At 36.9% G+C, this 24,617-nt stretch overlaps 1 protein-coding gene across 8 annotated transcripts in view; it reads right to left on the reverse strand.

Moving 5' to 3' along the window:
- USP37 (ubiquitin specific peptidase 37) overlaps positions 1-24,617 on the reverse strand; it is a 93,529-nt gene that overhangs the window by 37,599 nt on the left and 31,313 nt on the right. For all 8 annotated transcript variants that reach the window (XM_059928683.1, XM_059928681.1, XM_059928682.1 and 5 more), the window contains 6 exons: positions 23,402-23,499; positions 21,764-21,848; positions 15,250-15,411; positions 10,508-10,639; positions 10,220-10,343; positions 4,007-4,197 (listed from right to left, as the gene is read on the reverse strand). In XM_059928683.1, coding sequence (XP_059784666.1) covers positions 4,007-4,197; positions 10,220-10,343; positions 10,508-10,639; positions 15,250-15,411; positions 21,764-21,848; positions 23,402-23,499 — 792 coding nt within the window. The remainder of the gene's footprint in view (positions 1-4,006; positions 4,198-10,219; positions 10,344-10,507; positions 10,640-15,249; positions 15,412-21,763; positions 21,849-23,401; positions 23,500-24,617) is intronic.

A 24,617-nucleotide genomic window follows, 5' to 3' on the forward strand; every position in this document is an offset into this window, starting at 1 on the left:
ATATCATATGATATTGCTTATATGTGGAATCTGAAAAATATGGTACAAATGAACCTATTTACAAAACAGAAATAGAGTCACATATGTAGAAAACAAATTTATGGTAATCAAGGGGGAAAAGTTGGGGGGGATAAGTTGGGAGATTGGGATTTACATATACACACTACTATATAAAACAGACAACTAGTAAGAACCTACTATATAGCACAGGGAACTCTACTCAATACTCTGTAATGACCTATATGGGAATAGAATTCAAAAAGATTGGATGTATGTATATGTATAACTGATACACTTTGCTGTATGGCAGAAACTAACAAAACACTGTATATCAACTATACTCTAATAAAAGTTAATTTAAAAAAGAAAAAAAAAAAAAGAAAAGAATCTGTCTGCCAATGCAGGGGACATGGGTTCGACCCCTGGTCTGGGAAGATCCCACATGCCACGGAGCAACTAAGCCCATGTGCCACAACTACTGAGGCTGTGCTCTAGAGCCCACGAGCCACAACTGCTGAAGCCCGCATGCCTAGAGCCCGTGCTCCGAACAACAGAAGCCACCGCAATGAGGAGCCCACGCACCACGATGAAGAGTAGCCCCCACTCACCCCAACTAGAGAAAGCCCATGTGCAGCCACGAAGACCCAATGCAGCCATAAATAAATAAATAAACAAACAAACAAACAAACAAACAAATAAAGCAAGAAAGCTAGTTTGGTTCGAACAGAATGAGCAAGGGGAAAGTGTGATAAGAGATGAAGTAAGAGAGTTAACTGGGAGAGAGGGGTTGCCGAAAGGCAAATCATATGGAGTTTTGTAGATCATAGCAAGAATCTCAGCTTTTATTTTAAGGGTTATGAGCAGAGGGCCGACATGAACTAATGTCCATTTTAAATGGATCACTTTGGCTAATGTGTTTAAAATAGACTACAGAGAGACAAGGGCAGAAACACAGTGATCAGTCAGAAGGTATTGCAACAATCCAGGCAGAGATGATGGTGGTTTGGACCACAGTGGTGTCAGTGGAGGTAGTAAAAAGAGGTCAGATTCTGGCTGTATTTTGAAGGAAAAGCTCAAAGGGTTTGCTGACATATGGGATGTAGGGGTGCAAGAGAAAGAAAAGAAAAGTTAAGAAATACACCACACTGTTGTACTGATAAACTCTAAGTACTGAACTGTCATTATTGAGATAGGGAAGACTGCAGAAGGAGGTTTTATGGGGGATTATTAAGTACTTAGTTTTAGATGTTTTAAGTTCTTTAAATGTAGAATTCATACAAATTCTTCATATTCAAGAATATATTACTAATATATTGAAATGGCTTATAATCATTGAAAACCAGTCAATCTAAACTATAACGGTTTACAAAAATTAAGTACATTTGGCAAACAGGTCAAACTAACTTACAGCCAGATGGGACAGAGGCTAAACATGGAAAATTACAATTCTGGGATAAGGTGTATAGAATCTTCCTTCAGCCAGAAACTATTTTATCTTTAAAGAGTTGTCTTAAAGAAAATGACTAATAAAGCAACTAAGGCAAGGCCTTCGAGGAGGTAGTTGTACTGCTGCTGCAGCCCCAGAGAACCTTGTTACCTCCAGGACTTGCCAACTCTTGGGCCACTGTTCAGTCTGGATGCCTGGCATTCGGCCTCATGCCTGCACACTGTGAGCCATATCACTTCATGCACTGGTACACACACCTCAACTGCACACCCAATATTTGGGTGCTGCATAACTGGAATGGCTGACTGATGCTGTTGGCCCAGTGAAGCAGGCATTACTTTGACATAGCTTTCTTCCTGTGATGCCTGTGGCCATTTCTACCACAAGCAACAGAAATTTTCCTATCAAAAGAAACTTGGTTGACACCCCACAGTTAAATGAAATATTAACAGTGACAAACTGCTTCTCTCTCTGACTTGAACAAATTTTGTTTGGAAAGTGCATTAGAAGAAAGGGAAAGATGGCTATCATACTATGGGCTCTCTAGCTTTTGCAAGATGATGAACTGTATTTATAAGACCCAGACCTTTTCTTTAAAAAATAATTTATCCACTAGGGGGAAAAAAAAAGACTGAAGAAATCATGAAGATAAAAAATGTCACAGACTAATGATGCAAAACTACTGTCTTTGTAGTGTCCATGTAAATGTTCAAAATTCTAGTAAAAAATACTAGAGTGTCATAGCTAGAAGAGACCTCAGTGAACACTACCATTTTGAGCAGCCTAAGAAAAATAAATAAAGGGGACTTCCCTGGTGGTGCAGTGGTTAAGAATCTGCCTGCCAATACAGGGGACATGGGTTCGATCCCTGGTCCAGGAAGATCCCACATGCCAGGGGCAACTAAGCCCGTGTGCCACAACTACTGAGCCTGTGCTCTAGAGCCCACGAGCCACAACTACTGAGCCCATGTGCCACAACTACTTACTGAAGCCGGTGCACCTAGAGCCCATGCTCTGCAACAAGAGAAGCCACTGCAATGAGAAGCCCGCGCACTGCAAGGAAGAGTAGCCCACGCTTGCTGCAACTAGAGAAAGTCTGCGCGCAGCAATGAAGACCCGATGCAGCCAAAAAATAAATAAAAATTAAAGAAAAAAGAAAAATAAATAAATATGAAAGACAGAGAATGAAGAGCCAACATATGGCTGTTGAGTATTCCTAAAGAAAATCCCAGAACAAATAGAAGAGAAGCAGTGTCTAGAGAATAGTTTTTCTGAGCTGAAAAAAATCCCAAATCTTCAGATGAAAAAGCCCCATCATGTTAAACGCAAAATTAATGAAAAAGTGTCAATACCTAGATGTAAATTAGTGAAACTCTGAATTTCAAAAATTAAGAATATCACAGATTTTCAGGAAGAAAAAGATTATCAACAAAATCAGACTTCTCCTAAGTGTCAGAGTAACAGGATATGATGGGACAGTATATGTGGTATGTTGAGGGGGAAGGCTGTGTCTGACTTAATAATCCTGTATTAAGTCATGTGTGAAAGCCACAGAATTAATTCTCATTTATATGTGGACTCTGAAGAATTCCACTCTCTGAAAAAAAATGTATTCATGTACTACTGATAACTGGAAGATTAATCAAAATAGAACCTTTTAATGTGAAGTACCTGGTAGAGAGTCCTGATAATGAGTATGGAAATTAATTAAATGTAGAAGGTAAGTCTCAATAGTTAATGTAAACATGGTTAAAAAGCATTGCAAAAATTAAAAATAATTCACATTTTAATGTATCTTGTAAAAAAAAACCCCAAAACCCATTTTTTATAAAAACAATTTGGTTCAACAAAATAAGCAACTAATAGGAGGGAGCCTTTTCAGGGAAAAAGAAAAGACGAGGGCTTCCCTGGTGGCGCAGTAGTTAAGAATCTGCCTGCCAATGCAGGGGACATGGGTTTGAGCCCTGATCCGGGAAGATCCCACACGCTGCGGAGCAACTAAGCCCGTGCGCCACAACTACTGAGCGTGCACTCTAAAGCCTGCGAGCCACATCTACTGAAGTCCGCACGCCTAGAGCCTGTGCTCCGCAACAAGAGAAGCCACCGTAGTGAGAAACCTGAGCACCATGATGAAGAGCAGTCCCTGCTCGCCACAATTAGAGAAAGCCCGTGAGCAGCAACAAAGATCCAACTCAACCAAAAATAAATAAATAAATTAATTAATAATAATAAAAAAACGATGAACAAGTATTCTCAAAGAGCTTGATTTTCCACACAGTGATTAAAAGGAAAAAAACCACACACACAGTCACACACACTCAAAAGGCAGAGCAAAATTAACCATTTAGTCAGCACTAAAGCATTTGACAAACTAAGTTCACTTTAGTTCTCACCCCACCAAGCATTCTTATAGATGATAAAGACACTGAACAAAGATATTTATATTCATGTTTCCCCATGACACAGGAATGAAGATAAGAATTAAAACCTTCTAGAAGAGTTTCAGTCACTTGCTGTAAAGAATTAAAAGGGAAAAGAGTTCTTTTAGAGACTACTTACGCTTTACAGATGATGGAGTGCTGAACTTCAAACTCCAAATTAGTAATAACAGGGCAAGTGTATACTCTAGTAGCTGAAATATCTGGTGAATTTTCTTCTCCAGGAACAGGTTCAGTCTTCCAAGTTTTATTTAATTTTTCCATATCCTCTTTCAGCTGGTCTAAGCACTGACTTAAAAATTCATGAGCGTCCTAAGAAGGCATAATATCCTTAATCAGGTCAAAACATTTCTTGTCACAACAACATCTTATTAACATTGTGATCTATACGAGTAAAGCCCTTGCAAGTCAATAACATGTGTGGAAAAAGGCCAGATTTACTCTAATGATTTTGCAGTACATATTTTGTGAAAACAAAACAAAACAACAAATGACATATTTTATATTCCTAAGCTAGATTAGCATGACTAATAAATGAATCACTCCTTCATTTGTTTTTTAAAAATAGAGTGATTTTTCTAAAATAGCCTTTGTAGCTAAAATAGTCCAAGGTCCTACACTGGCAAACCACATCTATATTATTAAAATATGATAAAATACACAGAAGAGTCATATTGAACCTTACCAGAAGTCCTCAGGTTTTCCAACCTGTGATGAACACACATACACAAATCTCATTTTAAAATAATATTGGGCAACACGCTAAAATCATTTCAATTTTCCCTATCTCTAAGGTGTTTAAAAACAATTACACAAGCCTCTTAGATAGCTTCATCCACCAGAGCGCAGACAGCAGAAGCAAGAAGAAATACAATCCTGCAGTCTTGAACTACAAAACTACAGTTCCTGCAGTGGAACAAAAACCACATTCACAGAAGATAGACAAGATGAAAAGGCACAGGGCTATGTACCAGATGAAGGAACAAGATAAAACCCCAGAAAAACAACTAAATGAAGTGGAGATAGGCAACCTTCCAGAAAAATGGAAAAAAATTCAGAATAATGATAGTGAAGATGATCCAGGACCTCGGAAAAAGAATGGAGGCAAAGATTGAGAAGATGCAAGAAATGTTTAACAAAGATCTAGAAGAATTAAAGAACAAACAAACAGATGAACAATACAATAACTGAAATGAAAAATACCCTAGAAGGAATCAATAGCAGAATAACTGAGGCAGAAGAACGGATAAGTGACCTGGAAGACAGAATGGTAGAATTCACTGCTGTGAAACAGAATCAAGAAAAAAGAATGAAAAGAAATGAAGACAGCCTAAGAGACCTCTGGGACAACATGAAACGCAACAACATTTCCATTATAGGGGTCCCAGAAGGAGAAGAGAGAGAGAAAGGACATGAGAAAATATTTGAAGAGATTATAGTCGAAAACTTCCCTAACATGGGAAAGGAAATAGCCACCTAAGTCCAGGAAGTGCAGAGAGTCCCATACAGGATAAACCCAAGGAGAAACACGCTGAGACACATAGTAATCAAATTAGCAAAAATTTAAGAAAAACAATAATTACTAAAAGCAGCAAGGGAAAAACGACAAATAACATACAAGGGAACTCCCATAACGTTAACAGCTGACTTCTCAACAGAAACTCTACAAGCCAGAAGGGAGTGGCATGATATACTTAAAGTGCTGAAAGGGAAGAAACTACAACCAAGATTACTCTAACCGGCAAGGATCTCATTCAGATTCGATGGAGAAATCAAAAGCTTTACAGACAAGCAAAAGCTAAGAGAATTCAGCACCACCAAACCAGCTCTACAACAAATGCTAAAGGAACTTCTCTAAGTGGGAATCACAAGAGAAGAAAAGGACCTACAAAAACAAACCCAAAACAATTAAGAAAATGGTCATAGGAACATACATATCGATAATTACTTTAAACATGAATGGATTAAATGCTCCAAGCAAAAGACACAGGCTTGCTGAATGGATACAAAAACGAGACGCATATATATGCTGTCTACAAGAGACCCACTTCAGACCTAGGGACACATACAGACTGAAAGTGAGGGGATGGAAAAAGATATTCCATGCAAATGGAAATCAGAAGAAAGCTGGAGTAGCAATACTCATATCAGATAAAATAGACTTTAAAATAAAGAATGTTACAAGAGACAAGGAAGGACACTACATAATGATCAAGGGATCAATCCAAGAAGAAGATGTAACAATTATAAATATATATGCACCCAACACAGGAGCACCTCAATACATAAGGCAACTGCTAACAGCTATAAAAGAGGAAATTGACAGTAACACAATAATAGTGGGAGACTTTTAACACCTCACTTACACCAATGGACAGATCATCCAAACAGAAAATTAATAAGGGCCACAAGCTTTAAATGACACAAGAGACCAGATAGATTTAATTGGTATTTATAGGACATTACATCCAATAACAGCAGATTACACGTTCTTCTCAAGTGCGCACAGAACATTCTCCAGGATAGATCACATCTTGGGTCACAAATCAAGCCTCAGTAAATTTTGAAAAAGTGAAATCATATCAAGCATCTTTTCTAACCACACGCTATGAGATTAGAAATCAATTACAGGGAAAAAAACGTAAAAAACACAAACACATGGAGGCTAAACAATACATTACTAAATAACCAAGAGATCACTGAAAAAATCAAAGAGGAAATCAAGAAATACCTAGAGACAAATGACAATGAAAACACGACGATCCAAAACCTATGGGATGTGGCAAAAGCAGTTCTAAGAGGGAAGTTTATAGCTATACAAGCCTACCTCAAGAAACAAGAAAAATCTCAAGTAAACAATCTAACCTTACACCTAAAGGAACTAGAGAAAGAAGAACAAACAAAACCCAAAGTTAGCAGAAGGAAAGAAATCATAAAGATCAGAGCAGAAATAAATGAAATAGAAACAGAAAACAATAGCAAAGATCAATAAAACTAAAAGCTGGTTCTTTGAGAAGATAAACAAAATTGATAAACCATTAGCCAAACTCATCAAGAAAAAGAGGGAGAGGACTCAAATCAATAAAATTAGAAATGAAAAAGGAGAAGTTACAACAGACACCGCAGAAATACAAAGCATCCTAAGAGACTACTACAAGCAACTCTATGCCAATAAAATGGGACAACCTGGAAGAAATGGACAAATTCTTAGAAAGGTATAACCTTCCAAGACTGAACCAGGAAGAAATAGAAAATATGAACAGACCAATCACAAGTAATGACATTGAAACTGTGATTAAAAATCTTCCAACAAACAAAAGTCCAGGACCAGATGCCTTCACAGGTGAATTCTATCAAACATTAAGAGAAGAGCTAACACCCATCCTTCTCAAACTCTTCCAAAAATTGCAGAGGAAGGAACACTCCCAAACTCATTCTATGAGGCCACCATCACTCTGATACCAAAACCAGACAAAGATACTACCAAAAAAGAAAATTACAGACCAATATCACTGATGATTATAGATGCAAAAATCCTCAACAAAATACCAGCAAACAGAATCCAACAACACATTAAAAGGATCATACACCATGATCAAGTGGGATTTATCCCAGGGATGCAAGGATTCTTCAATATACGCAAATCAATCAATGTGATACAGCATATTAACAAATTGAAGAAGAAAAACCATATGATCATCTCAATAGATGCAGAAAAAGCTTTTGACAAAATTCAACACCCATTTATGATAAAAACTCTCCAGAAAGTGGGCATAGAGGGAACCTACCTCAACATAATAAAGGCCAAATATGACAAACCCACAGCAAACATCATTCTCAATGGTGAAAAACTGAAAGCATTTCCTCTAAGATCAGTAACAAGACAAGGATGTCCACTCTCACCACTATTATTCAACATAGTTTTGGAAGTCCTAGCCACGGCAATCAGAGAAGAAAAAGAAATAAAAGGAATACAAATTGGAAAAGAAGAAGTAAAATTGTCACTGTTTGCAGATGACATGATACTATATTTAGAGAATCCTAAAGATGCCACCAGAAAACTACTAGAGCTAATCAGTGAATTTGGTAAAGCTGCAGGATACAAAATTAATGTACAGAAATCTCTTGCATTCCTATACACTAATGATGAAAAATCTGAAAGAGAAATTAAGGAAACACTCCCATTTACCACTGCAACAAAAAGAATAAAATACCTAGGAATAGGGCTTCCCTGGTGGTGCAGTCGTTGAGAATCTGCCTGCCAATGCAGGGGACACGGGTTCGAGCCCTGGTCCGGGAAGATCCCACATGTGGCAGAGCAACTAAGCCCGTGCGCCACAACTACTGAGCCTGTGCTCTAGAGCCTGTGAGCCACAACTACTGAGTCCGCAGGCTGCAACTGCTGAAGCCCATGTGCCTAGAGCCCGTGCTCCACAACGAGAGAAGCCACCGCAATAAGAAGCACGCACACTGCAGCGAAGACCCAACACAGCCAAAAATAAATAAATAAAATAAATAAATTAAAAAAAAAAAACAAAAAACCTACGAATAGACCTACCTAGGGAGACAAAAGATCTGTATGTAGAAAAGTATAAGACACTGGTGAAAGAAATTAAAGATGATACCAACAGATGGAGAGATATACCATGTTCTTGGATTGGAAGAATCAATATTGTGAAAATGACTATACTACCCAAAACAATCTACAGATTCAATGCAATTCCTATCAAATTACTAATGGCATTTTTTACAGAACTAGAACAAAAAATCTTAAAATTTGTATGGAGACACAAAAGACCCCGAATAGCCAAAGCAGTCTTGAGGGAAAAATACGTAGCTGGAGGAATCAGACTCCCTGACGTCAGACTATACTACAAAGCTACAGTAATCAACACAATATAGTACTGGCACAAAAACAAAAATATAGATCAATGGAACAAGATAGAAAGCCCAGAGATAAACCCACGCACCTATGGTCAACTTATTTATGACAAAGGAGGCAAGGATATACAATGGAGAAAAGACAGTCTCTTCAATAAGTGGTGCTGGGAAAACTGGACAGCTATATGTAAAAGAATGAAATTAGAACACTCACTAACACCATACACAAAAATAAACTCAAAATGGATTAGAGACCTAAATGTAAGACCGGACACTATAAAACTCTTAGAGAAAAACATAGGAAGAACACTCTTTGACATAAATCACAGCAACATCTTTTTTGATCCACCTCCTAGAGTAATGGAAATAAAAACAAAAATAACCAAATGGGACCTAATGAAACTTAAAAGCTTTTGCACAAAAAAGGAAACCATAAACAAGACGAAAAGACAACCCTCAGAATGGGAGAAAATATTTTCAAACGAATCAACGGACAAAGGATTAATCTCCAAAATATATCAACAGCTCATGCAGCTCAATATTAAAAAGCAAACAACCCAATCCAAAAATGGGCAGAAGACCTAAAGAGACATTTCTCCAAAGAAGACATACAGATGGCCAAGAAGCACATGAAAAGCTGCTCATATCACTAATTATTAGAGAAATGCAAATCAGAATTACAATGAGGTATCATCTCACACCAGTTAGAATGGGCAGCATCAGAAAATCTACAAACAACAAATGCTGGAGAGGGTGTGGAGAAAAGGGAACCCTCTTGCACTGTTGGTGGGAATGTAAATTGATACAGCCACTATGGAGAACAGTATGGAGGTTTCTTAAAAAACTAAAAATAGAATTACCATACGACCCAGCAATCCCACCACTGGGCATATACCCAGAGAAAACCATAACTGAAAACGACACATGCACCCCAGTGTTCATTGCAGCACTATTTACGATAGCCAGGTCATGGAAGCAACCTAAATGCCCATCGACAGACGAATGGATAAAGAAGATGCGGTACATATATACAATGGAATATTACTCAGCCATAAAAAGGAATGAAATTGGGTCATTTGTAGAGACGTGGATGGACCTAGAGACTGTCATACAGAGTGAAGTAAGTCAGAAAGAGCAAAACAAATATCGTATATTAACGCATATATATGGAACCTAGAAAAATGGTACAGATGAACCAGTTTGCAGGGCAGAAATAGAGACACAGATGTAGAGAACAAACGTATGGACACCAAGGAGGGAAAGTGGTGGGGGGTGGGGGTGGTGGTGTGATGAATTGGGAGATTGAGATTGACGTGTATACACTGATGTATATAAAATGGATGACTAATAAGAACCTGCTGTATAAAAAAATAAATAAAATAAAATTCAAAAATTCAAAAAAAAAGAAATAGAAAAAATAAAAAATAAAAAAATAAAAACAATTAGTACTCACATTCTGCATATAACCAGAGAATCTCTCTGCTGTAGCTGAAATGGCATTTTTAACCTTCTTGAGTAAATCTTTCTTCGTCTCTGAATTACAGATATCTTTTTTAACAAGCAAGTGTGCAAAGCGCCTGGTAAAACAAAAGAGACAAGTTTAGCAGGTTTTACAAAACACTGGATGGTATTATATTTTAAGGACTGCTAACAATGGCACATAAAATTTTAAGTGTCTAATACTCCATTATTCTATAATAAATAAGGTAAAAAGGTTACTCAGTAAGTACATAACAGTTACCTGATAAGTGCGTTGAGTGGAATTTTCTTCCATGGGATACCTTGCTTGAGCAAGTCATTTGCAAATGATTGGAGTGAAAACAGAGACTGTAAAATAGCATTCATATAGCAGGTATTTCCCAAATTGGAGAAGCTGAAAATGAAAGAAATAGTACTTTTGAAGACAAGAGCAGTTCGTTCCTGAAGTATGTTCACTTGAGCAGGGTTTCTCCACTATAGCATGCATCAGAATCATCTGGAGGGTTTGTTAAAATACATATTGCTGGGCCCCAACTCCAGAGTTTCTGATTCTGTAGGTCTGGACAGGGAAGGTGCAAAAAATGTGCACTTCTAATAGGATCCCAGTTGATGCTGATGCAGTATAACATTATTACAACTTAGTTTCATCTCAAGGAAAATTATACATTTTCAAATGAATGCTAAAAAGGACTGGGGACATATCCAGAATATATATATGCTTAATGGGTACCGCCAAACATTATTCCAAAGTACATATTTTAATAAAACTTCTGTTTGGAAATATTCTCAAACTTTCAGAAAAGTTGCACAGAATAATATTCTTTACCTAGATTCACCAATTGTTAACCCTTTTGTACTCTGTGCTTTATCATTTAACACCTCTCTCTATATACTTTTCCTGAACCATCTGAGAGTAGGCTGCATAGATCATACCCATTTAGCTCTAAATACTTCAGGGTATATTTCAAAAGAACAAGAACATTCTCTTATATAACCAGAGTACAGTTATGAGCATTATAAAATTTAATGCTAACATAATACTCTTATCTAATATACTTTCTTTAATCCAATTTTGTCAATTGACCCAATGTTTCTTCACAGCATTTTTTTCTCCCTAAGCACAAGATTCAGTCCAGGATAACATAATGCATTTAGTTTTCATGTCTCTTTAGTTTTCTTCAATCTGGAGTAATTCTTACATTTGGACTCAATGCTGTCATGTTGTTATAATTTTACTTATCTATTTGGTGTGTTTTAGAAATATTTCTTTTGGTTTTAAGAAAGGCTTTTTTTAAAGTGGTTATATCTGTATTTGTACTTTTTTATAGTTCTCATAACCCTTGTTTTTTAAGCTTTTTTTTTTAACTATCTAGTCTGTCCATTTTAAATAGTACTCTTTGTGACTTCTGATACCACTTACTTTCAAGCCCCTTCCCTGTAACCAGTGCTGCAAACAATCAAGATCCAGACCTATATTCAATATTTAGAAACTTAGTATTTGAATTTCTCTTTCTGAGAGTGATTTTTTTCTGTGCTTCATCTAAGTCTTTTACTCCTATATATTCTTTTTTCATGAAGTCTCTTAAGCCTCTTGTCCCTGACTCTCAGCATCCACAGGCTTAAAGCAGTGGGAAACAGGAACACTGCTAGAATCTGCTTTGTTTCTCCACTTAGAAAGTAGTTTAAAGGTGATGGTATTCTTTGTCTCCTAGAATGCTAAAGGTTACATGTGTTTTTCTTTGAAATCCTAATACTTTTTATGTTTTGGGGGGGATTTGTGAGGAATACTGGAATTAGGTAGCCTCCATTATCCTCTAGACTTGGCAGTTTTCTACTCGGTATTTTTGTTTATTTGTTTGTTTTTTAAGGAGTCCTTAGTCCAGGGTATTTAGCCTACTTGAAATACTGCACTCAAATTCCTGCAAGAAGTCTGAAAAAAGGAAAGCTGGGTACAGGTACTATACAGAAATTAAAGAAACACTGGAGGTAGAGAGGGAGCCTGGAGCACCAAGGGTAACTCAAGGATATCAAAGGACTCAGAAGGATATGAATGACAGAGACCAAAAGTAAACTATAAAATACATAGGAGGAGGCACTAAGAAGATGAGCCAAGTAAGATCAAGGTAGATAGAAATAAGATGTGGATGAAAAATGGTCACAAAATAGGACAGACTAATATAAAAACGTTGTCTGGTAAGGAAGCAGCAAGATAATAATTTGAGGCAGAACACTTAGAATGAAGAAGAAAGGAAATTAAGAATTAAACTGGAAGGTAAACACTTTAGAAGACAAAGCAAAAAAGAAGAGGCTCAGAGAAGAATAGTAAGTAGCGAAGAAAGTGAAATGTTTTCACTACAAGTTTTATGTTTTTTTCTGCTAAAATATGAGGCAAATAAACTACTATGGATAAACCAAACTGGCAGACACCAGTCACTCAAGTAAAAAGGTAATCCGAAAGCTGGGGAAAAACAGTAATCTGAGTGAGATTAAAAACAAACAAGCTGGTAGGTTTTGGGAAAGCAATGTGGTAAGAGTAATCAAAAATTTCAAAGTGCCTCTCTTAGTCTTAACAATTCTATTTCCAAGAATTTTTCCTATAGAAAAGTTCTAACAAATATTAAAAACACATGTATATAAAAATGTTCGTTCTAGCCTGGATTATAATTGGAAAAAAGGGGAATCTAAATGCACACTAACATGGTTAAAGGTTATGTACTAATAAGATGGATGCCCATAATTAATGTGGGGTAGAAAAAAATCAGGGAACAGAGAAGTAATATAGCATAGTGATTAAGAATGCAAGTGAACATGGTGATAATTTTGAAATGTACAGAAATACTGAATCACTATGTTGTGCACCAGTACTAACATAGTGTTGTAGGTCACTTATACTTCAAAAACAAATAAATAAACAAACTCATAGAAGAGATCACATTTGTGGTTACTGGACGTGGGGAGTAGGGAAAGGGGGAATTGGATGAATGTGGTGAAAAGGTACAAACTTCCAGTTATCAGATAAATAATTACTAGGAATATAATGTACAACATGATTAATATAATTAACACTGCTATATGTTATATAGGAGAGTTGTTAAGAGAGTAAATCCTAAGAGTTCTCAAGGATTCTTGAGAAAGGAAAAAATATTTTTCTAGGGAACTCTCCTACACTGTTGGTGGGAATGTAATTTGGTGCAGCCACTGTGAAAAACAGTATGGAGGTTCCTCAGAAAACTAAAAATAGAATTACCATATGATCCAGCAATCCCAATCCTGGGCATATATCCAGACAAAACTATAATTCAAAAAGATACATGAACCCCTATGTTCATAGCAGCACTATTCACAACAGGCAAGACATGGAAACAACCTAAATGTCCATCGACAGATAAATGGATAAAGAAGATGTGGTATATATATACAATGGAATATTACTCAGCCATAAAAAGGAATGAAATAATGCCATATGCAGCAACATGGATGCAACTAGATATTACCATACTAACTGAAGTAAGTCAGAAAGAGAAAGACAAATACCATATGATATCACTTATATGAGGAATCTAAAATATGACACAAATGAACCTATCTATGAAACAGAAACAGAAGCACAGACATAGATAACAGAATGGTGGTTGCCAAGGGAGAGGGGGCTGGGGGGAGGGAAAGAGTGGGAGATTGGGGTTAGCAGATGTAAGCTATTATATATAGAATGGATAAACAACAAGGTCCTACTGTATAGCACAGACAACTATATTCAAGAGCCTATGATAGTATGATAGGGCTTCCCTGGTGGCGCAGTGATTAAGAATCCACCTGCCAACACAGGGAACATGGGTTCGAGCCTTGGTCCGGGAAGATCCCACATGCCGTGGAACAACTAAGCCCGTGCGCCACAACTGCTGAGCCTGCGGCTCTAGAGCCCACAAGCCACAACTACTGAATCCGTGTGCCACAACTACTGAAGCCCGCACGCCTAGAGCCCATGCTCCACATCAAGAGAAGCCACTGCAATGAGAAGCCTGCGCACCTCAACGAAGAGTAGCCCCCCGCTCACCGCAACTAGAGAAAGCCCGCATGCAGCAACGAAGACCCAACACAGCCAAAAATAAATAAAAAAAAAAAGCCTATGATAAACCACCATGGAAAAGATATTAAAGAAAAACAATGTATGTATAACTGAATCACTTTGCTGTATAGCAGAAATTAACACAACATTATAAATCAACTACACTTAAATTAAAAAAATATTTTTTTCTTTTTCTTTTGTTTTATATCTATATAAGATGATGGATATTCACTAAACTTATTGTGGTAATCATTTCATGATGTATGTAAGTCAAATCATTATGCTGTACAATTTAAACTTACACAGTGTTGTACATCAATTATATCTCAATAAAATTGGAAGGAAAAAAATGCAAGTGCAGTCCAACTGCCTAGATTTACTACTGCTGTACTACAACACCTCAAGTAAGTTAATTAACTTCTCTAATCCTCAGTTACTTCATCTATAAAAACAGAATTTTTAATACGTCTAGCTCAGAGAGCTACTGCGAAGATTTAAAGAAAAAAATTCATTTAAATGCTTAGCACAGTGTCTGGCACGTAACAAACACTTTAGATAAAGCTGCTATTATTATTATAGTTATTATACCATGGTCTCATTTTTGTGTGTTTAATAAGAATATAAGCATGAAGGGGCTGGGAAGGATATAAATAAAATTAATGTTGAAGTATCTCAGGAGATGACGTGTATGGGACTTAAGAATATGCACTTTCTGCTTTATGACAAATGTTTTTATATATATATATTTTTTCAAAGTTTGAAAATTAGAGGCCAGATAATGGACTGAATTTTATGGATGTGATAAATCTTTAATAAGTGGGCAAATATGTGAGAACTAAAATTAATATGACTCCTTTAATCATTTTTTTATACCAAGTAAAACATACTTCAGTTGAATCACTTTATAAAAAGAAAGCAAAATAAAAGAATTTACCTACCCCTGCAGTTGCTGCTGTTGGTGAGAGGAAAGGGGCAGTCTTGGTTTGTTCCAGCCAGTGTAATCCTGGTTACACCTCAGTTTTTTAACAGAAAGAGGAGCTGGCTGAGAAAGAAATCCCAAACTTCTTTTGGCAGAGGGAGTTTGGCTTGAAATATTCGTCCTATAAAAAAGAAAAAATGAAGAAGCATAACAATTTTGAACGTTACTTTTTTCCCCTAGTAGATTCAGAGAAGTCAAGGTCTAGGGGAAAAAAAATCCTAAATTTGAGGAAATATCAGTAATAATGATCACTTGGGAGAAAATTTCACAAATGTAAATCAGCAAATCTGTTGATAGGGAGCTGAAGGCATAATACTGTACCTACATAACCTATAATCAAAATAATCCAAGTTAATGGCTTGAGAAAAGCCATAAATATAGTTTTACTTCTTTATTCACTTTTATCCACTTAATGACTATCATACATTAGTTTACCTAGTCCTGAAAACATTTAGGCAGTGAACTTTTCCCACTATTAGACAACAAATATTCTTACCCAATCTCCTTGAGAACTTACTCTAATTTATATGCTTAGCAGTGAAAATGGTAGGAGTATTTTCATTTAAAGTTTTCCTAGATAGTGACTGTTTTCCACAAAGGCTGTACCAATTTATATTTCCAGCAGTAGTGAATTTCCCTTTCTTTACATTGTCTCCATTACATTATAATCACTCTAATGAGTGAAACATGATCTCATTGTTATTTTGTTTTATATTTTCCTGATTACTACCAAAGTTGAACATATCAATCTTTTCTTTACGGTTTCAATTTCTGTGTCTTGTTTAAGAATCATTCTGTAGGGACGTCCCTGGTGGCGCAGTGGATAACAATCCGCCTGCCAATGCAGGGAACACGGGTTCGAGCCCTGGTCTGGGAAGATCCCACATGCTGCGGAGCAACTAAGCCCGTGCACCACAACTACTGAGCCTGCGAGCCACAACTACTGAGCCCACGTGCCACAACTACTGAAGCCCGCGCGCCTAAAGCCCATGCTCCGCAACAAGAGAAGCCACCGCAATGAGAAGCCTGCGCACCGCAACGAAGAGTAGCCCCCGCTCGCCGCAACTAGAGAAAGCCCACACACAGCAACGAAGACCCATTGTGGCCAAAAATAAATGAATAAATGAAAAAAAAAAGGAATCATTCTGTAATGTAAGGTCAGAGAAATGTTTTCCTATATTTTCTTTTAAAAGTTTAAAATCTTGTTTTCCCTCCTACTCAGGTCTTTAATCTGTTTGGACATTTACTTTTTGCATCTTGTAAAGCAGGAATATGATTTACTTTTTTATAAGGAAAAACCAATTGTCCCCAAACAACTTATTGTCTGCCTAGGCCATCTGTTAGCCACGATCTGGTTTTTTACTCAAAAATAAAAAAAAATTGTGAAATAGAATACAGAAAAGCATATAAAAATCAAATGTGTAACACTGTGGTACAGGATGCTGATAGTGAGGGAAGTTTTGTGTGTGAGGGAGGATGGGGGTATTAGGCACACTTTGCACTTTCTGTTCAATTTTGCTGTGAACCTAAAACTGCTCTAGAAAGAAAAGTTTATTAATTAAAAATCAAGTGTGGAGCTTAACAATACTTTTATAAAGCAAACACATACGTAGACAACCATTGATGTCAAAAACCTCCGAGTACCCCTTCCCAATCACAACCCCGTTCCTCTACCCTAAAAGTTATTATTAGCTTTCTATCAGTTTTATTTCTTACTATGTACTCCTACATATTGTAGTTTGGACAATGAAAGGTATATCTGTTTTCATCCTTTTGCTTTCAACCTTTCTCCATCTTTATACTGTAGTTGTCTTTTAAACAGCACATGGATTATTATTCTTCCTTTAAAATCCAGTCTTTCTCTTTAACTGAAACATTTAGTGTATTTATATTTAATGTCATTACTGATTTAGGTTAATAACTCAAAATCTTTGTCTACTAATTCTATCATATGTGTCATTTCTGAGTATTTTTTAATTTTTCTCTTCTTATGAGTTGTATTTTCCTGTTTGTTTGTAAGTTCAGTAATATTTTCTCGGATGTCAGACATTGTGAATTTTATCTTGTGGGGTGCTGTGTATTTTTTATTTCTATAAACATTCTCAAATTTTGTTCTGGGATGTAGTTAGGTTACCTGGAAACAGTTTGATCTTTTTCGATCTTGCTTTTAAGGTTTGTCATGTGGGAAAAGAGCAGCAATTCGTCTAGGGATAGTTTTTCCTCACTAATGAGGCGAGACCTTTCTTAGGCATTCAAATTGCTGCTATTAGGAACAGGAACTATGCCTGGCTTTATGTATACTCCAAGTATTATTCCCTTCGATCCTTTTGGGTGGTTCTTTCCCTGGCCTTGACTAGTTTCCTCACCTGCATATGCTGCTCAGCACTCAAAATGAATACTCAAGGGGACCCTCTGCAGATCTCTGCAATTCCTTCTGTGTGCAGCTTTCCCCTCTGGTACTCTGCTCTGTGAATTCTAGCCGCCCTTGGCCTCCCTGGACTCCTAGCTCCACTTCTTCAACTCAGGAAGAGCACAGGGCTGGCTCTGCATGGTTCCCCCTCCTTGTGTAGCAACCTGGAAACTTTCACTAGGAAGCAAGCTGAGGCAGTCATAAGCTTAATTTGTTTCCCATCTCTCAGGGATCACTGTCCTTCACTGACTCATGTCCAATGTCTTGAGATCCATTGTTTCATACAGTTTGTCCAGGTTCTTAGTTGTTTCATGAAGGAGGGTAATCTGGTCCCTGTTATTACATCTTGGCCAGAAGTGGAAGTCATCTTTAACTTTTTAATATGTCTATGTTAACTGTGGCCTCCTCTCAAACAAAAAACGAACTTAAAATGTTTTAATTTCCCTGTACTTTCTTTTCTCCACCTCTTTATTTCTTATTGTATAATATTTTATTAATTTTTTTGTTTTTAATTCTATCATCATCATTTTATAAAAACTATCAAAATGTATTTAGATGCATAGAATAAGCCAAGCCCGGAAGAACATTAGTAACAGTAGTTGCCTCTTGAAAGAAAATGAACAAGCAGGAGTTTGGAGAGATTTATTTTTCACTGTATGCACCCTGAAACTTTTTTTTTTTTTTTTTTGAATAGTATTTTTTTAAATTAATTAATTAATTAATTTATTTATTTATTTATGGCTGTGTTGGGTCTTCGTTTCTGTGCGAGGGCTTTCTCTAGTTGTGGCAAGCGGGGGCCACTCTTCATCGCGGTGCGCGGGCCTCTCACTATCGCGGAGCACAGGCTCCAGACGCGCAGGCTCAGCAATTGTGGCTCACGGGCCCAGTTGCTCCGTGGCATGTGGGATCTTCCCAGACCAGGGCTCGAACCCGTGTACCCTGCATTGGCAGGCAGATTCTCAACCACTGCGCCACCAGGGAAGCCCCGCACCCTGAAACTTTTGAAGTTTCTACCATACGCCCTTATTACTTATACAAAAGAATAAATTTTAAAGGTATTTAATTTTTAAATATGCTTAACATTTTTTTTGCTCACTGATTTTTCTTACTTCTACTCCTTTTGTTCAGTTTTCTTCTTGCTAAATAAATTCTGTCTTTGCATATCTAAAAACAGCAATTTTTTAGAAGTTGTTTTCATTTGAATTTAATAAACATGTCGGTTTTTTTTTGGCTGCACAGAGCAGCATGTGGAACTTCCCTGACCAGTGATTGAACCTGTGCCCCCTGCATTGGAAGCACGGAGTCTTTTTTTTTAAATTAATTAATTTACTTATTTTATTTTTGGCTGCCTTGAGTCTTCGCTGCTGCGTGCAGGCTTTCTCTAGTTGTGGCGAGCGGGGGCTACTCTTCGCTGTGGTGCACCGGCTTCTCATTGCGGTGGCTTCTCTTGTTGAGGAGCACGGGCTCTAGGCATGCGGGCTTCAGTAGTTGGAAGCAAGGAGTCTTAACCACTGGACCACCAGGGAAGTTCTGTCTGAATTCTTGAATTAAAATTTAGCTGGATACGGAATTCTTTGATATTATTACTCCAGTGTCTTCTGTTCCTATTGTTGCTAATGTCAGTTTTCTTTTTATAGATGATATTTTTCTTTCTCTTAGCTTTTAAAATTTCTTTACCCATCATCTTCTACAATGTGGATTTAAAAAAAATATATTGGCTGTTTGGCATTTGTTGAGGCATTTCAATGTGGACTGCCATCATTTTCATCCTTTCTTTCTTTGACAAATTCCTTGCCTTTATTCTCCTTAGTCTTTTTCTTTTTTTTCCAAAAGGCTATTAAGACATGGAGGGTAGACCAAGGAGCCCAACATAATTCTCTTAATTTCATTTACATTTACCATCTCCTCTCTGTACTACATCCCATGATCATGCATTTTTGATGTGTTTAGTAGCTGTATCAGTATGGACCTCTAACCTGCATACGACTTTATATCAGGGGTTCAGAATTCAGCAGATGCCAATCATTGCAATTCCCATTTTTGGGTATTTGCTCTCTGTTTAGGGAGCATCAGGCAAGCAGCATATTTATGGTTCCAAACTCAGGTAGTTATACAGAAGTGTTGTGCCTTGGTTTACTAGCACAGAGAACAGTTCTAGATACCCAGCTTCATGTAGCTTCATATAAGAAACCAAATTCTAGGGCTTCCCTGGTGGCGCAGTGGTTAAGAATCTGCCTGCCAATGCAGGGGACATGGGTTCGAGCCCTCGTCCGGGAAGATCCCATATGCTGCAGAGCAACTAAGCCCGGGCGCCACAACTACTGAGCCTGCACTCTAGGGCCCGCGAGCCACAGCTACTGATCCCACACACCACAACTACTGAAGCCTGTGTGCCTAGAGCCCGTGCTCCACAACAAGAGAAGCCACCGCAGTAAGAAGCCCGTCGACACAACTAGAGAAAGCCCACGCACAGCAATGAAGACTCAACGCAGCCAAAAATAAATAAATTAAATAAATAAAAAATTTTTAAAAAAGAAAAAAAAAGAAACCAAATTCTAGTCTGGGGTCATGTTCAGTTCCCAATCTCATGTTGGTTTTTTTTTTTTTTTTTAAAGTTATTTATTTATTTATTTATTTTTGGCTGTGTTGGGTCTTTGTTTCTGTGCGAGGGCTTTCTCCAGTTGCGGCAAGCGGGGGCCACTCACTCTTCATCGCAGTGCACGGGCCTCTCACTATCACGGCCTCTCTCGTTGCGGAGCACAGGCTCCAGACGCGCAGGCTCAGTAACTGTGGCTCACGGGCCCAGTTGCTCCGCGGCATGTGGGATCCTCCCAGACCAGGGCTCGAACCCGTGTCCCCCTGCATTGGCAAGCAGACTCTCAACCACTGCGCCACCAGGGAAGCCCCCTCATGTTGGTTTTGAAGACCCAGCTCTAAATAATTGACTCCAGTCTGCGTTTTGTAAGTGCTTTATGGCTTCAGCCTTTATTCAGTATTAGTTTGCTCACCAATCTGGAAATTTTCACCTTATCCTTGAATGCAGCTTTCCATTAAAAGAAATTTTTATTTCCTCAATCATTCCTAGGTGCAATGAATATGCTCATTCTATTATTTTGAGAAGAAATTTGTATTGTATTTAATAAATCACTTGAAAACCAAATTTAGTTCTTTTTCTTTTCAACTTAGATTCCTTTAAGATTCTTCTAATAAGCAGAAATATGTCAAGCTTCCTCTGCCTTAAATTCAAATAACTTAGTTACCACTGCTGTCATGAAGTGCTTGACAGATACCATCCAAGGCTAAATATACCTAAATATACAATATCAAATTCTTTAATTCGCCTTAATCATTTAATACAAATAATCCAGATGTCTTTACCACTTTGAATTAAATTCTAGTAAAAAACAAAATATGACTTAATAGGTCATTACACATCGTATCTATTATACATCATTACCCTCACTTTTTATCATTATCATTGCCCCTCTGTGCAGCATTCCATGATCACACCTCTTGACAAGTGCTTAGCAGCTGCCTTACACATTCATACCCGATAAACCTCGAAAAATTTAATCTATATCTCTAGAATCAGCAATTAAATTTCTGACTAGCCTTTTCCAGTTAAAGATACCCACTAATGTGAAACTTTTGCTTTTTAAAGAAAATGCCTTAACTTTTGGTAGGTAGCTTAACAAATACACAGGCAACAAAGGCAATTTTAAAATGCCGCAAAGGACAGATCATATGGTCATCACTTGGAACGATGGAAAATACACCAGTCTAGTATCTGATCACACTGCCAGTCACAACCTGTGGCCTCAGTACAAATCTTCCCATACATCAGTTTATTCTTGTGTTGAAAAACATAAAAAATAAGAGTTTGAACTAAAACATTTCTAGAGTACTTTCTAACTAAAATGTCATGAATCTATAATTCTCATCAATTTTGTTATTTAAAATTAGGGTATTCATTTAGAGCACAATGCACAGCCCATTCCATCATTTAATATTCTGAAGAAGAAAGCTCTTCAAGTTCTTCACAAGGCATATAACCAATGCATACCTGTCTAGGTTAGTGCTGCCAGGAGAGTAGTCCTTGGATGCAGCTCTGCTACCATAAAAAGATGATGACTGCAAAGGTAAAAGCCCTAAAAAATGAACAGACACAGGAAACGTTTAATTCCTAAATCAACCATTCAAGTTCATTTAATAATAAAATTATGCATTGGGCCTGTTTATATTTAAACTCTTTTTTCCCCCTTCTTTTCATCAAAATAATACATATGTACGCATGTTAAAAGATCAAACACTGTGGAAAACATTATAACAGGTTATAAAAGAATACTCTCCAGCCCTAAAGCTCCACAAATTTTGCTTCCAATTTCTAACCATTTTTTTTTTCTAACCATTTTTTGAAACTTAGTTTTTCTGATTTCCTCCATAACATTACATAATGTTTCTATAATTTCTTGATTTATTCATTTTTAAACAATATCAGCTGACTCCCTTTTTGAAAAATTAGAAATAATTTCTTATTTACATCACCCCTACTCTTGTTCTCCTCTCTCCAACCAATTACCAGTTGTGTTATTTTGTTTTATTTATTTATTTTTTGGCCGTGCCATGCGGCTTGCAGGACCTTAGTTCCCTGACCAGGGACTGAACCTGGGCTCACGGCAGTAAAAGCGCCGAGTCCTAACCACTGGACTGCCAGGGAACTCCCCATCAGTTGTGTTATTTTAGTTCTACTGATTAACTTTGCAACTTTAACACACTTAAACTTTCTACATTTTGTTCCATGAACCTTTTTATCACTTGGCCATTTACTTCCTTCTCTCTCTCCTCCTCTACATCAACTTTTGTAAGATGTACCTTAACTTCAACAGTATTAAGGATTATTACGTCTTTAAGTAGTTAAGTTTTCTAACTATAGGTTGATTGCAAAAGCTGAAAACCAGTAAGTGGAGTTTACATAATGTATTATTATTTCAGAGGTAAGAATTATACTAGAGATACTTCTTTCTGTAGGAGTCCAATGTTACAACTCTGAACCACTAAAAGGAGACCGTTCCTAGAGTCCTGATCAAATGAATTCTCGTAAACTCCCAAATTGTCAAAATCATGCCGTATTTTAGCTTGCTTCAACTTAATTTCAAGTTGAACACAGTATTCAAATCAATACCAGATACTTGAATCTTCAAGGAGTTTAGAGGATCAGAGAGATATGTTAAGTATAGCAAACACTAATAAAAATTCAGGGACAGTCTAACTTTTAGTTTTTGTAAAAACAAGGAACAAGTGAGCTTAAACAACTGCTTCAGGCAATAATTTCAAGATCTTCTGGAACTTCTAATAAGTAGCAACACTGATGAACTTTAACTTCAACCACTTTAACTCCCTGGATTCATTCCATGGTCCAGGTACTTTGACAATGAAATAATTTAATTCTAGGTAGTTAAACAGGGGAAAAGGCAAAGCTTAAATTCCTTGCAAGCAAAATAAAAATTCCCTTATAGCTCTAATATTAAAAAAATATTTTAGCCAAGTACTAGATACAAATTGGTACCTGATAACTAGTACTGAATTACACAGTATTCCTGAATAATGTAGAGAAATATGCCCCAGTTTAGGTTTCTATTTCTAGTCTAATACAATCCATCATACAATAAATGAGTATCTTATACAAAGACCAATTACTTACCTGATGTCCTATTCTCTTCTGACTGTTTCAAACTCAGCTGCTTCTCTCTACTGCTGGTTAAATACTTTCTTGAGGGATCTGTCATAGCCTTGTTGTTCCTACAGTTAATAATTTAATTCAAATATATATATGTATAAAGATACAATTCTTAATTTTAAATAGTTGTCATTAAAAATTTACATTTCAATTGCCGAATTCATTGATTTGCTTGGAAGTTAGGCTACAAGGTGTCAAAGCCTTAAGCAAATGAGGATCATAAAAAGTGGGATTTATCCCAGGGATGCAAGGATTCTTCAATATATGCAAACCAATCAATGTGATACACCATATTAACAAATTGAAGAAGAAAAACCATATGATCATCTCAACAGATGCAGAAAAGCTTTTGACAAAATTCAACACCCATTTATGATTAAAAACTCTCCAGAAAGTGGGCATAAAGGGAAACTACCTCAACATAATAAAGGCCAAATATGACAAACCCACAGCAAACATCATTCTCAATGGTGAAAAACTGAAAGCATTTCCTCTAAGATCAGTAACAAGACTAGGATGTCCACTCTAGCCACTATTATTCAACATAGTTCTGGAAGTCCTAGCCATGGCAATCAGAGAAGAAAAAGAAATAAAAGGAATACAAATTGGAAAAGAAGAAGTAAAACTGTCACTGTTTGCAGATGACATGATACTATACACAGAGAATCCTAAAACTGCCACCAGAAAACTGCTAGAGCTAATTAATGAATATGGTAAAGTTGCAGGATACAAAATTAATGCACAGAAATCTCTTGCATTCCTATACACTAATGATGAAAAATCTGAAAGAGAAATTATGGAAACACTCCCATTTACCACTGCAACAAAAAGAATAAAATACCTAGGAATAAACCTACCTAGGGAGACAAAAGACCTGTATGCAGAAAACTATAAGACACTGATGAAAGAAATTAAAGATGATACCAACAGATGGAGAGATATACCATGTTCTTGGATTGGAAGAATCAACATTGTGAAAATGACTATATTACCCAAAGCAATCTACAGATTCAATGCAATCCCTATCAAATTACCAATGGTATTTTTTACGGAGCTAGAACAAATCAACTTAAAATTTGTATGGAGACACAAAAGATCCTGAATAGCCAAAGCAGTCTTGAGGGAAAAAAACGGAGCTGGAGGAATCAGACTCCCTGACGTCAGACTATACTACAAAGCT

This window comes from Balaenoptera ricei, chromosome 7, assembly GCF_028023285.1.
Source record: "Balaenoptera ricei isolate mBalRic1 chromosome 7, mBalRic1.hap2, whole genome shotgun sequence".
NCBI lineage: Eukaryota > Metazoa > Chordata > Mammalia > Artiodactyla > Balaenopteridae > Balaenoptera > Balaenoptera ricei.